This window comes from Trypanosoma grayi, assembly GCF_000691245.1.
Source record: "Trypanosoma grayi strain ANR4 Tgr_12_V1, whole genome shotgun sequence".
Taxonomy (NCBI): domain Eukaryota; phylum Euglenozoa; class Kinetoplastea; order Trypanosomatida; family Trypanosomatidae; genus Trypanosoma; species Trypanosoma grayi.
Window position 1 is genome coordinate 6,059 of NW_008825631.1, and position 12,575 is coordinate 18,633.

Here is a 12,575-nt window from a genome sequence, read left to right on the forward strand (position 1 = left end):
ACGGGGATTCAGCTCACGCTTGTCATCGGTGCAGTAGACCGCTCAGTTGGTTAATTCTGCTCTTTGTGAAGAAGATACAGCGTCTCTTGCTCATCATATCATCCGTCATGGCTTGGGGCACATACACAATGCCGTACTCTCGGGGTTGCGAGATAGGGTTGCAGGGACAAAAACACACCGCTGGCCCAACCGACAACACCTGCAGCAGAAACACAGGAGCATACTCCAGCGCCGTCAGAAAAAGAGAGAGAGGGGGGGAGGGGAGGGAAAGGGCAACCAGCACCGATCAGAGGATATGTTACTGTACGTCAATCCAGGGGTCTGAAACACGGACCATATCAGTCTCATCAGCAAACACATGTGCAGAACAAGTCTCGGGGGCAAATCGCTCCGATGGACGACCGCATACGCCCACCGGCGCATGTACCTCCTTCGTGCCAACTCAGAAGCTCAGGGAGGGGAAGCAATGAAAAAAGAGGACGGGGATTCAGCTCACGCTTGTCATCGGTGCAGTAGACCGCTCAGTTGGTTAATTCTGCTCTTTGTGAAGAAGATACAGCGTCTCTTGCTCATCATATCATCCGTCAGGCTGGCGTTTTCGACGATTGTTCTCTTTGCATTATACGCTACTTAGTGTACATTGACATTTGCATTGGATTGTCCTAGTTAGTCAACCTAGTAGTAGATGAAAATCATTTGTACAAGCGTAAGTGTGCAGAACTCAATAGTGATGTGAGCACATTCCACATAGAAAGCTGTGTTACAAAGTGCCTGAAGAAACAGATACTTCTATAGCATCCCGATTCCCGCTGATAAAGAACAGGAGTCTTTCAGAGGAGCTAAAGATCACTTTGTTAGTCACGTAGGCGCCCTTCTTTGGAGCATTTCCGCTAAGTTGCTAGGCAGGTTTGGCTTTCCGCTGCTATGAACCTCAGATCGTATACGCTCCAAAAGGTGTGCCTCCCACTCCGAAATGAGTGTGTTTTCCAGGTCCTGCTCTTCTGCATCCATGAACGCTGCGAAGGCACTCGGGAGCTGTCCCATAGTTGTGTAATTGGGGCTTGCAGTATCATATAGGAATGCCGCCAGTGCACTCACCTTCGAGCTGTCTGCGCTGTGCGTGACCGCAATGGGACAAAGTGATTCGGCGTGACGGAGGATGACAACCTTGTCCCTCAAGAGTGCCGCACTTGATAGAGACAAAGCCGTATCCGTGAGAAACGCCGCGTATACGTGTGGGCATTCCTTATGCAATTGGATGTTTTCTGCACACCTAATCCACTTACGACACCAGGCGACAATGTGAGTCTGCGCAGCCGGGCCCGTCGGGTGGGCGAAACGAGCCGCAATATATCGGTAAAATAGAATGAATGCCTCACATGTGAGTAGGTAAGCACTGTGGTGTTGCCTCCCAAATAGCTCAAGAACATCCTGCATGAGGTTCTTCATCTCCTCGAAGAATCCCTTTCCAATGATGCCGTGCGCGGCGACAGCCACAATACGCTCCGCCTGACGACAAAGTCGCGTCTCCTTTTCCAACGGCATGTCGCTGTCTCGCCATCGCTCTCCGCATCGGAGGCACAACCAAGGTTCGGACGGTGCGAGACGTCGCTGCAAAGCCAGTTGGTTCGCATGCTCCGGCGAGCCACCGTCACCTTCTTGATGCTGCCCACAACACTGACGCCGGTACCGCCAACCATCCTCACCTCGGCAGAGAGGGCATGGAAAGGCACGCAGAGAATCAATCCCGGTGTACATTATTCCTCTCTGCTCCTCCTGTTCAACAACTATTTTGTTGCGTGAATGATGAAAAAGAGCCAGACTCCCACTGCATCTGTCGCATGCACAGGTATAGCCGACACTGGCGCGGATAGACTCCTGTCGCATGTGTACCGGAAGTTTCAGTAACTGATGCGCAGTGTCGGCCAGAGGTCCTACCCAGAAGGCGCCCATTGTGAGTGGCTCGTGTGGGGCAATCGAGCGCAGGGCTATTAGCCGACCCGTCTCTCCATCCCAGGTGCAGTTGGGGGCACATGAGTAGCGAACAGACGAGGCGAGGTCGAAAAGACCCCATTCATCGGTCTGTAATCGTCGCCGAAAGCGCATAGCAGTAAAGAAAAGATTTACCAGCCATCGAGGCGGTAAATCGTCTGAAAGCCTTGTCAGGTACGTTGTCGCCGACACGATCACCTCGGCGTCGACATACTGTACACCAAGAAATTCCTCCAACAGGAGCGTCACTGCGTCCACAGCATCTTCCGTCAGGCCGGTCATTCCGATTTCGGAGTCTCGTTTTAGCAAAAAAGCATCCCGAAGCGCCTGAAGTCCATTATCATGTGTTGATGTCTGTCTGAGAGACAGCGCGGGAGGAAAGCCATTGCCTCCCCACGAAAGAAGCGGTACACTGTCGCAAGCAATCACCTCGCCGCACGAGATGTCCTTTGAGGACACTGGTGTATTCCCATGAACCATGACAACCTTTGGATACTTGCGCGTCCACACATTCATGCGCTCCTCCTGTAAGAGTCGCACACACGCTGCAACATCCTCTCGAATTTCACGTGATGTGAGCCGGGCGATACCCCGTCGCAAGGCCCACAATGCCCTGTCGTGATCGCAAAGAAAAAGTGATAGAAGTTTTGCAAGGAGCAGCGCAAACACTGTTACCTCTACGGCCTCAACAGCTTTTGTCAATACCGCCTCAGCACCAGTAGCAACCTTTTTGATGAGCTCCATTGTGTCTTCGTTTACAACGCAAGTAGAAACACCATCAAAAGAAGAAACCCCTTCTAAAAAATACAACAGGTCCTCAGAAAGGAGTGGTGCGCTATCCGTGATAACGAAGCGTTTCAAAGTCTCTTCGAATTGCTCACTAAATTGCTGCTGTCGCTTCGTAATCCATTGTGTTCCAATCTGTTGGCTTACAGATGCGCTGCAAAACGACCTGTGCCCAAACCAACCAGCTTTCATGCATGCAATGGAGCAGTACAGAAGCTCGTTGCAACGTGGACAGGGAACGAAACTTCGGAGTTTGGACTCCTCGCATGCTTCATCATCGCTAACGAAGGAACAGGTGAGGCACCTCATATGCGATCTGCCAATACGATAGACCCTACACCAATAGATAGAAAAGGAGTGAAGTAGCGAAATAACACCAAACCACACTAACTCTACTGTAACGATTGAAGTAGTTACAAATCCACATTTCCACCCTCGTCTCCTTCGGCGTCTCGCTACACGCGAAACAGCTTTGCTGTCATTAAAGCGAACCAAGTGACCTTGCTAGGATTTGCCAGGTAATCCACTGTTCGCTCCAACTTCAGGGCATCCACCGCTTCAGTATCACTGGCGCCGCAGTGGTTGCCCAACAGCAGTCGCGCTCTTTCCTCAACTGCCAGGTGGCAGTGCAGGCCAGTCCGAGAGAGTCCGCCCCAGCAGAACCAGCGGTGTGCCCACTGACGAACACAGTCCTCTCTCCCTCCATAAACATTCTTACCGAGCAGCACACGCTGCACTGCGCGGTAACGAAACGCGTTGCCGATCTTCTTCAGCAGAAAAGGTGCCTGTGGAAAGTAGTACAACAGATTCGCTGCGTGACTGTTCACGCCAACAACATGTACACTGCTAGGCAGTCCATTCCACCACCAATCCTGCGCCTGCCGAGGTGTCAGCATGCTGTTTGAAGGTGTGTAAATGAATGTCACCATGTAAAACTGGCGCAGAATTTCGTTCACAGCGGACTGGAATTCACTCTTCGCATCATTTGTGCGTCCGTTTACACCACGGATGGTTGTGGACGGCGATACAGGTATCCATGATACCTTCCAGAAAGCTTTTGTCTGTGGGGTAGAAACCTTTGCCTGCTGCCGCTCCACCACATCCATGAGTGCCTTACTGTAATGAGATGGCTGGTCACTCTGCGCAGCCTCCACAAGGACGCAGCACGGGGCACACTGCAGAATCAATCCAGCGGCATCACGTAGCTCACGTGTACTAAACGACTTACCTTCCCGGGGTGGAAGCACCACCAGCACACCCTCCGAAAGTGACCAGTCCGCCATGTATGGGCGGGCGTCACCCTCACATGGTGAAGCACTCATCCAACCGTCCTCAATGAGTTCATCGAAAAGAAATGTTATGTAGTTTAGCACGAGTGGATGGTTTGTCGTGAAGCAAACCGTACGTCCTTCCACAAAGAGTGAGGACAGCACCGCTGTATGCGCCATAACGCAGAAACGTGTCACAGTACCCAGGTCTGCCAAATTTGGCACCGCGATGTGAATTGGTGTGCTCGTCAGCCGACCATTCTCATCGAGTGGGCACCCCTCACCGCGTAAATAGTTGTGGTGGTACCGCTCGTCCTCCTCGTGATCGGTGGCCAACGGGGAAGGAGTAGTGCTGCGAAGTGCATCTTTCACCGCCCATGACACTTTTGATGATGATGATGATGATGGTGATGATGATGGCGTTGGCGGAGACGGAGACACAGAAGGGGACAGTGGAGTTGCCTGTGCAAGGTGGGATGCTGGGGTCTGCTGCAGCAAGCGGTAGCTGCGCCTCTTTGCCCGCGAAGCCAACTTGTCATCATCGCTCGGTCTCGCATGCAGATCTTGTACAGAACGCAGCAAATGCTTCGGGCTCTGTGCAGAGCGCCGCCCCCCATGTGGACGCCCGCCATGGCGACCGTTGCCGTTGCCGCTGCCGCTCCCCAGGACGCTTTGTCGCAGTTCCCTTTCTTCTTCCTCGACTCCTTCGGGACGCCATGCGTGGGGCGCTGGCACCTGCTCCGCAGTGGCGTTGAGATCTGCGTCCATCTTGACGGACACTGTGGTGTAGGGATCGACAAACCGCTCTGCCATCCGCGTAGGAAACACATCAGCGATAACGCTGCGCTGCACGCGACGTGTGTCGGCGTACGGCAGTCGTAGACGCGCAAGAGTATCCTGGATATCACGGAGAGAACGAATCCACATCAGAAAAGACAAACACAACCGCAGTCGCACACAGTACGGGAGCTCGTGCACCAGACACCGATGTTGCTCCAACGCCACAGGCGATAGTCGCACCACTGCGCTGTTGCACGCCTTCGCCCCGGCATTCACCTTTGAAAAACGCCAAAAGAGCAAACCTGCGGCAAGTGTCTTCACTTTTGATCGCCATCCACCGCCTCTGTCTTTCCCACTTCCTCTTTCTCTGCCCGTGGTTGAACAAGCAGCAGTAGTGGTAGATGGGGCAGGCATCTCAAGCAAGAATGGCGCACGCCTCCCAAGGTCGACAAGCGTTGTCCATTTCTCCACAGGATGCAGGCACAGCCATTCGTGTTTGTGCAAGCCTCTCCCCATGTTGCGTGGAGCAACAGTGGCATGGTCTCCCCTATCGATGTCGTTCTGCTTCGCGTGGATCCGGCGCTGAGGAACACATAGGCACAATGCGTGGCGCAGCAGGTCTAATCGGGACCGCATCTACCATACAGCTTGCTTCCCCACCTCACTGGTAGATGAAAAAGGAAGAAGGCGAACATGGAAGGATTCAGAGATAATTGAAGAAAAGAGAGCCCAATAACAAGAGAAAGGCAATATAATGCAGAAATCCTGTGCGGAAGAAATGGTGTATGCAAGGATCTAACTGTAGGCAGAAGTGTAAGGGAGAGAAGTGGGATGCGTGGTGCGCAGCCCACACCGCAAGAGATCCTAAAAGGAGAGCCAGATCTTAAGCCTCCCTTAACGTACCGCCTCTCAAGACCATCATTCTTGCTTCTGCTGCAAAACAGCAAGAACAGCATCATAGTCAACCACACCATTCAAAAAGAGTGTATTCTCAGTCTTCTGACGGGCCTGCGAGAGACTCCGTTTGAGTTGCAGGCGCCGCCGCTCTGATTCACACCATTGATCAGCAAGAGAGTGCAACGTGGGTGATGCCGTGGTCGCGACAGGAGTGGTAGTAATACCAGCGGGTGGCTGCGCAGGATGCTGTCTTCGTTGTGGCTGTCGAGTGACCGGCTTGGTGGCAGCTGCTGAGCGCCATGGACGGGCGTAGTTTTTCCACGATTTCGGTTGTTGTGCTTCGATATCACCAACTCCACTCTTCGATGTTGCCTCCACAGAGGGAGGGGTGTCTCGTCTAACGTCAATTGCAGCTGCTTTCCATACGGCGTGGCACTGAGAAGATGGAAGAGGAAGTGTATCATCACCACCAGCTTCAACAGTGGCGATGCTCGCATGTGACGAAGATGGCACAGTTGCTGTTGTAACACCAAGAGGCAAACGCGGCTCGCCAAGTTGAGCATGTCGCTGCTCCATCCGCAGCGTGGCGGCGTCAAAGCCCCCCTCTGGAGGGAATCGTTGCGACAAGACGAAGAGCCAGTGTTGGACTTTGATATGATGCACGATGCACATCGGTGTGGAGCGGAGATGGTGCGGGTGCAACGACGACGTTGGAGCATCACACAACTGCAGTCCACGTGCACCTTCGCAGAAGACCGCCAAATTCGCCTCTAGCTGTGCTGGGAGAGGCGTCGTGGACCAGCACAGGCGGGAGAGATCGATACACCTACTGGGCAGAATGGCATACAGTATAAGGGCATAGTCGCAGCCGTCGTACTCGTACGGGGCAGTCCCGGTAAAGACATTGGACGGCAACCGCCCGGAGTACTCCGCAATAAAGCGGCAAATGTCGTCGTACGCCGGCAGAGGCCCAAACACCGCATCGGAAGAGTGCAACGGTGTGGCAGCTTTGCCGTCGCCAATGCGGCTCCGTGTCTCCATCATGCGTACAGACGGCACACCGCGCACACAATCTTTCGTTTCGCTCTTTTTGTTTTTGGCCTTTAGCGCTGGTCGGCTATTCTACCTCTAGTTGCTCGCACACCCTGGCGTGACGGCTGGTAATAGCGCAGTGAAAGCAGCGAAGAAACAGCATGGAGACGCACTGTAAACAAAAGGACGCACACACACAAAAAAACAAAAAAAAAACAAAAAAAAAGCAACGAGATTCACAAGAAAGGCAATGAATGTATTCTGCCTTGTTTAAAAGACCGCCTCATCGTNAAAAAAAAAGCAACGAGATTCACAAGAAAGGCAATGAATGTATTCTGCCTTGTTTAAAAGACCGCCTCATCGTCCAGGTCAGCCTCCCCTCGCCGAGACTTCTTCCCCACTACACGTTCTTCACGCTCTGGGCGTGAAGAAAGCCATGTCTGCATGGTTGGCGCACTCCCAGCCAAGTCCACACCAAGACGCCTAACGCGTCCAATAACGTCACCGCTATGCATCCCCGCAAACAGCTGCCCTTGTTGCACGTCAACCGCAATAGCGAGCACGTTGTCCTCTGCCGTACCTGGCCGCCACACCATGGCTGGTTGATAGCTCCCCTCGATGTAGGTGAATTGCACCACGTGGCCCCCTGCAATGTGTCGGTATCCAGCGCGGCTCGTGCACGTCATAAATGAAGGCTTCCCCTCCGAAAACAACGTACTCGTGCATGGTATCAATGGTGTTGTGTCTGTCGAAAACGGTAGATCCGTAAGCGGTGGACAAACATCTTCTACAATACCGTTCTTCCCCATCTTGCGCAAGTCCAGCACACGCACATTGGAGCCGTAGCGCACACAGAGCATTGGGCGTGAGGAATCGGGTTCCGCCATGCCACCCACGTGCTTCTCTTCGAAGAAAGAATCATTATTTGAGGCCTTCAGACTCGACCCAGCACCAGCCTTGCTGCTGTACACATCCAGAACCCCAATGACACCACCCGGTCGGTATTTTTGGCGTGCATCCCACAATTGCACAAGGCCATCCTCCCCACCAGTAGCAAATACGGACGTCTTGTCACCGGTAGCGCTGAGGAGGGGCACAACAGCCTCCACCACAACGTTCTCAAGCAGTTGCCCGGAGCCGTGTTTCACCGCATAGACCGACTGCCGATCAAACGACGCTGTGTCCCATATGCGAGCGGTGCTGTCTTGAGACCCGGTGAAGAAGCGTGAGGCCATCCCTGGAGATGGCGCCGAACACGTCACAGGTGCTCGATGGCCTTTACACTGAACGACATCCACGACACCACGCTGCCCCATCGCACAGTAGCCCAGCTGCTTGCCGCTAGCCGCAATGAGTGCGGGACAGTCGCCATCCTGGCAAGCAACAAAGTAAGCCCCATCACTGGCAGAATGCACAGACACAATTGGTTGAAATCCCGAGATACGGTTCGGGAACGGCGTGAGAATGCGTGTTGGCTTCACAGCGCGGCTCTCCAATGGAACCGAGAAGTCCCACATACAGAGCGTCCCACCTTCCCCTGCGGCGCACAGCGTCGACCCCAATGGACTCAGGCAGGCGGAACGAACACGACCACTTACCCCACGAAGAGTATACCCTGTCGAAGTCAAGGATGATGCCAATTCCGTTGTCCCTGAGCTTGGTGTTCCCGCCGCCGTTGTTGTGTTCATGACTGGGTGTGATGTTGTTGGTGCCGTCGTTGTTGATGTGGCAGATACCTGGGGCGAACTTGACGGTGCGCTGCCATCGTCATGCTTCGTCGTTGCAGCAACTGCGACAGCGTCCATGTTATGTGCCACCTTTGTGCCACTCACCTCTGCCGGGTCGTACGTGTCGCTGTCACTATCACTCATCGTATCACTCTTCAGACACACACACACGCGCACCTCTTTACGATGTTGTTTCTTTTTCTTTTTTTTTTGGAGGTGCTTTGGATTTCGTTCTCCCTAGTACTGCCGCGGTAACGGGGCTTTTCATCCAAAAAAGAAAGAACAAACCAACAACAAAAAAAAAAACAGGAAAAAACCAGCAATGCAGGGAAAACGCACACAACAACGTTCCTGTACACGATGCTTGCAAAACGGACAGCGCTGGCGATGATATATATATATATATATATATATATGTATTTTTTTCTTTTAAAAATACGAAATAATAAATGGAAAACACAGAATGCTGATCACAGCTCGATCCAACGTCTGTCTACCAGTTCATGCGGTGGGGCACATCACCCGGCTTGATGGTGAAAACAGAGTGCAGGTAGCCGGCCTTCTCCTTCCCAAGGGGGTCCTTCTTGATGGCCGCAATGAGTGCAGCGTCGATCTTCTTCTGCAGCTGCGCGCGGCTGTCGCTGACGGTGCCCTTCGGTGCGGCCTTGGACGTCTTCTTCGCCTTGCGCTCCGCCGCCTTCTTGGCCTTGTCACCCATGAAGTCGCCCTCCGACTTGACGCGCTTCTCCTGCTTGGGGCGCGCGAACACGTCGGCGGTGATGGCGCTCGTGTCGACGCCCTTCAGGTCTACCTTCGTCGACGTCGCAATGATGTAGCGCGAGTCGATGCGGCGGATCGGCACGCCACTGTACTTCATCGGGCCGGAGATGACAAGCGGACCGTTGCCGGCAAGCTGCTTCAGGATCACAGCGCGGCGGCCACGGAAGCGGCCGGCGAGGATGATGGCGATGGTGCCGGGCGTGCAGCTCTTGCGCAGCGTCGAGTACGCGGCACTCTTGCGGCTGACCTTCTTGGCGACCTTTTTGGTGGACCTCTTGGTGGCCTTCTTGGCGGCAGCGGGCATCGTTGCTTTTCCTGACGAGCTTCGGATCTGCGCAGAGCACAGCAAGCGCGGAGAGGGAGCAGAAGAGACATGAAGCAAACGAAAGGGACAGGAATGGAGTCACCTTATGAACCACAGTGTTAGACACATATAGGCACAAAGGATACGCACTCACATACAGAAAGCCACCAACGATACCAGCATCGCATAGGCGTTGAAACACTAAGCCTTCTCTAAGCACGCCCACCCTCCTCCCCAAAGACTCAAACACACCAAAACTGTCCCGGTATTTCCGCAGGCTGGACACACCATCCACAGACGCACACACATACACACATAAACAGGGGATGGAGGGAAAGGTAAAGAAGTATACTCACCCGAGTCAAGCTCCCACAGTTATGACAACTTTGGCCCCTGACACATCATAACATACGCAAGAAACAGGCACGTGGGAATAGAGGAACCCTCACAAGACGAAAAAAAAGAACAAAAAATCGGACATCGGCTCTCGACTCATGACGGTGTCTCCGCAGTGCTAACCATCAAGCCCCCGCCTTCCACCTAAGTGCTCTCGCTTCGATACCTTATTCACGTTTTTGTTTCTTGTGCTCTCCTTCGGGTAGATCTCATAGCATGCAGAAAAATCCATGAAAATCGCCGTTACCTTTACTTCACTATTGTGGAAGAGACCTTCACTTCCCACTCAAAGCATGAGCATCTGTATCTTTGGCCTCTCGCACTTCCCCCTCCACAAGAGTGCACGGGGCACAGCCGTACTGAAAACTGTCCTGCGTGTGAGTGCTCTCTCGGTGCAGCAAGTGATCACTCTCGTGCTTTGTAAGTGTATCCGACTCCACTACTGTATCAACGTCATTACAGCTGCTCGGCGTTGCCATGTCTTCTGAGGGGGGATTCAAAAGAAAAAACAGGCCCCCCACAAAAAAAAGCGCCCCTGCGAGCGCAAACATGATGATCATGATGTTTGTCGGCAGCATAACTGGGGAAAGAGCAAGTCCAAGGAATCCGCTTATGCTAGATGCCATGAGATAGAGTGCCATCACCGCCCCTTTCATTGACACGGGTGCAACAATATACGTCACCTCCATGATGGTGGTATCGACCAGCGCACTCGCAACGCCTTGCATAGCATACGGGGGCACAAGCCAGCCAGCTGGAAGCATCTTCTCCCCTGGGTACAGATTGTAGTCGTTCTCACTATCGTAAATTCCACGGCTCTCCACACCCAGCTGCACGAAGCCACACCACACCATGGAAACAATCATGATGCACATGCCAGCCAATACACGACCCCGGACCGGTGGGCGACGATCGCCAAACATGAATGGAAACAAGAGTCTGTCAAAGAAAACGAGGGAGATGAGAAGTGCTACGACGTTGATGTTATTAAACACTTCCGGAGGGATGTTTGTAGGAAGGTCCACTGCCGCCGCTTGCAGGATCATGTTTGTGCTGAACTGATTTGTGACAAGCCAATAGACCGGCATGATAACCAAAACGCGGCACACGTCACTGACTTTTTTCGCGTCAGCGATCCAAACAGGGTCAAGTGCGGACATTTTTTCCGCAGCTATGTGCTCCGAGATAGTGACATCCTCTCCCGTCTCGTTGTTGGTGTCATCTAGTGCATTCATCGGGAACCCGTTTTGCTGTTGTGCCCTCTCGTCCTTCTCTGTCGCCTTCCACAAATTCTCCGCCAATTCAGGGTTCTTTGCGGCCACTTCATAGAATCTTTTCTCATCGGCACTTCCCATCGCGGCTGCAGGGTACCCAGCGAAGTCAATTAAATCCCAACGATGCGCACGCAGAAATTCATCATCACAAATAGATCCAATAAAGAAAAGCCACCGAATGCGAATGGCGTGCAACAAAATACGCCCAAGCACAAAAGATGGCACCCTTTCATTCCGCTGGAACCAACGATACGTAATGACAAACAGTAGCAGACCAACAGCGCATGACCCCGCCGATACAGAAAAGCCGATGTAGTAGCCTGTTGTGTACGTGACGGACCCCATAATGGTGTGTCGCTTTTCGACGCCACGCAGGAGCGGTGGCCCAACGATGCCCAAAAGCGCGCCACTATTCGTCACGCAATAAATCCAACGAAACAGTTGTGAGAGTACAACATGGCATCCTGTTTCGCTGTCTTGGTAGACCGCCGATACAATATCAGCCATCAACGGATTGGTGCACACCTTCATGCCTCCATACCCAACGGCAAATAAACTCATGCCCACAGCGAACATGATAACGCTAGAAACAGATGGCTCGAGCGGGAAATCGCCGTACATGAATGGAGCGGATGACAGCGCCACCAGAGAAAGCCCTGCCACGAGTGCCGACATGAACACGACGAGGGCGAAGGGACGACCCCACCGACCGTCTGCCAGTCCGGACGAAACACAGGCTGACGCGGGCGCGATGGCGTATAGGCTGTTGATAAGAGCGTTGCCAGCGGTGGGACTCCAGCGCAGCATAACAGTGCAATACGTCATTAGCATGAATGTGGTACCATAGTACCCCAATCGCTCTGCAAACTCAACGGTCATCACGATCCACACCTGGAAGGGGAATCCGAAGAGTTTCAGTGTGGCCATTTTTCCTTCACTGCCCTAATTGTACAATCGTTAAAATGCACAAGCTTTTTCCTCCCTCTGAGACGTTTTCATGTGTTTCAGATGTTTTTTGCCCGATCCTCGCGAGCCCTACAGCACTCGGCGTTTTCTTTTTTTTTTTTGATTTTGCTTTCCCTTGCAAAGAATACTTTGAAACCACAAAACAAAAACAAAGGGTGAAAGAGGACAAGACAAAAATGGCATTTTATGCGTCTGTGTACCCCTTTATGTCCCGATGCCAACGTCTATTCTCGCCCTATGTGCGCCACACTACAAGCAATCCATACCAGTCACGGTTTTTTTGTTTTTCTTTCTCTTTGAAGGGAGGCCTCTTCTCGTCTTTAATACTCGTGAATTCTTTTGGCTGTCTGTTTCACGCCTTGTCTTCCTTTTT

General features: G+C 52.8%; 6 protein-coding genes across 6 annotated transcripts; all 6 read right to left on the reverse strand.

Moving 5' to 3' along the window:
* Positions 1–858: 858 nt before the first annotated feature.
* Positions 859–3,087, reverse strand: DQ04_00121030 (hypothetical protein; the record flags this gene model as incomplete). The annotated part of the gene is made up of 1 exon (XM_009308198.1): positions 859–3,087. The coding sequence occupies one exon, from the start codon at positions 3,085–3,087 to the stop codon at positions 859–861; it is 2,229 nt and encodes a 742-aa protein (XP_009306473.1).
* A 146-nt stretch (positions 3,088–3,233) lies between these two features.
* DQ04_00121040 (hypothetical protein) lies at positions 3,234–5,462 on the reverse strand (the record flags this gene model as incomplete). Its single annotated transcript, XM_009308199.1, has 1 exon — positions 3,234–5,462. One exon carries the CDS (start codon positions 5,460–5,462, stop codon positions 3,234–3,236), a length of 2,229 nt encoding a protein of 742 aa, XP_009306474.1.
* Positions 5,463–5,744: 282 nt separating this feature from the next.
* Positions 5,745–6,767, reverse strand: DQ04_00121050 (hypothetical protein; the record flags this gene model as incomplete). Its single annotated transcript, XM_009308200.1, has 1 exon — positions 5,745–6,767. The coding sequence occupies one exon, from the start codon at positions 6,765–6,767 to the stop codon at positions 5,745–5,747; it is 1,023 nt and encodes a 340-aa protein (XP_009306475.1).
* A 332-nt stretch (positions 6,768–7,099) lies between these two features.
* DQ04_00121060 (hypothetical protein) lies at positions 7,100–8,626 on the reverse strand (the record flags this gene model as incomplete). Its single annotated transcript, XM_009308201.1, has 1 exon — positions 7,100–8,626. The coding sequence occupies one exon, from the start codon at positions 8,624–8,626 to the stop codon at positions 7,100–7,102; it is 1,527 nt and encodes a 508-aa protein (XP_009306476.1).
* A 349-nt stretch (positions 8,627–8,975) lies between these two features.
* Positions 8,976–9,566, reverse strand: DQ04_00121070 (putative 60S ribosomal protein L6; the record flags this gene model as incomplete). The annotated part of the gene is made up of 1 exon (XM_009308202.1): positions 8,976–9,566. One exon carries the CDS (start codon positions 9,564–9,566, stop codon positions 8,976–8,978), a length of 591 nt encoding a protein of 196 aa, XP_009306477.1.
* A 671-nt stretch (positions 9,567–10,237) lies between these two features.
* DQ04_00121080 (proton-dependent oligopeptide transporter, POT family) lies at positions 10,238–12,163 on the reverse strand (the record flags this gene model as incomplete). Its single annotated transcript, XM_009308203.1, has 1 exon — positions 10,238–12,163. One exon carries the CDS (start codon positions 12,161–12,163, stop codon positions 10,238–10,240), a length of 1,926 nt encoding a protein of 641 aa, XP_009306478.1.
* Between the last annotated feature and the right edge of the window lie 412 nt (positions 12,164–12,575).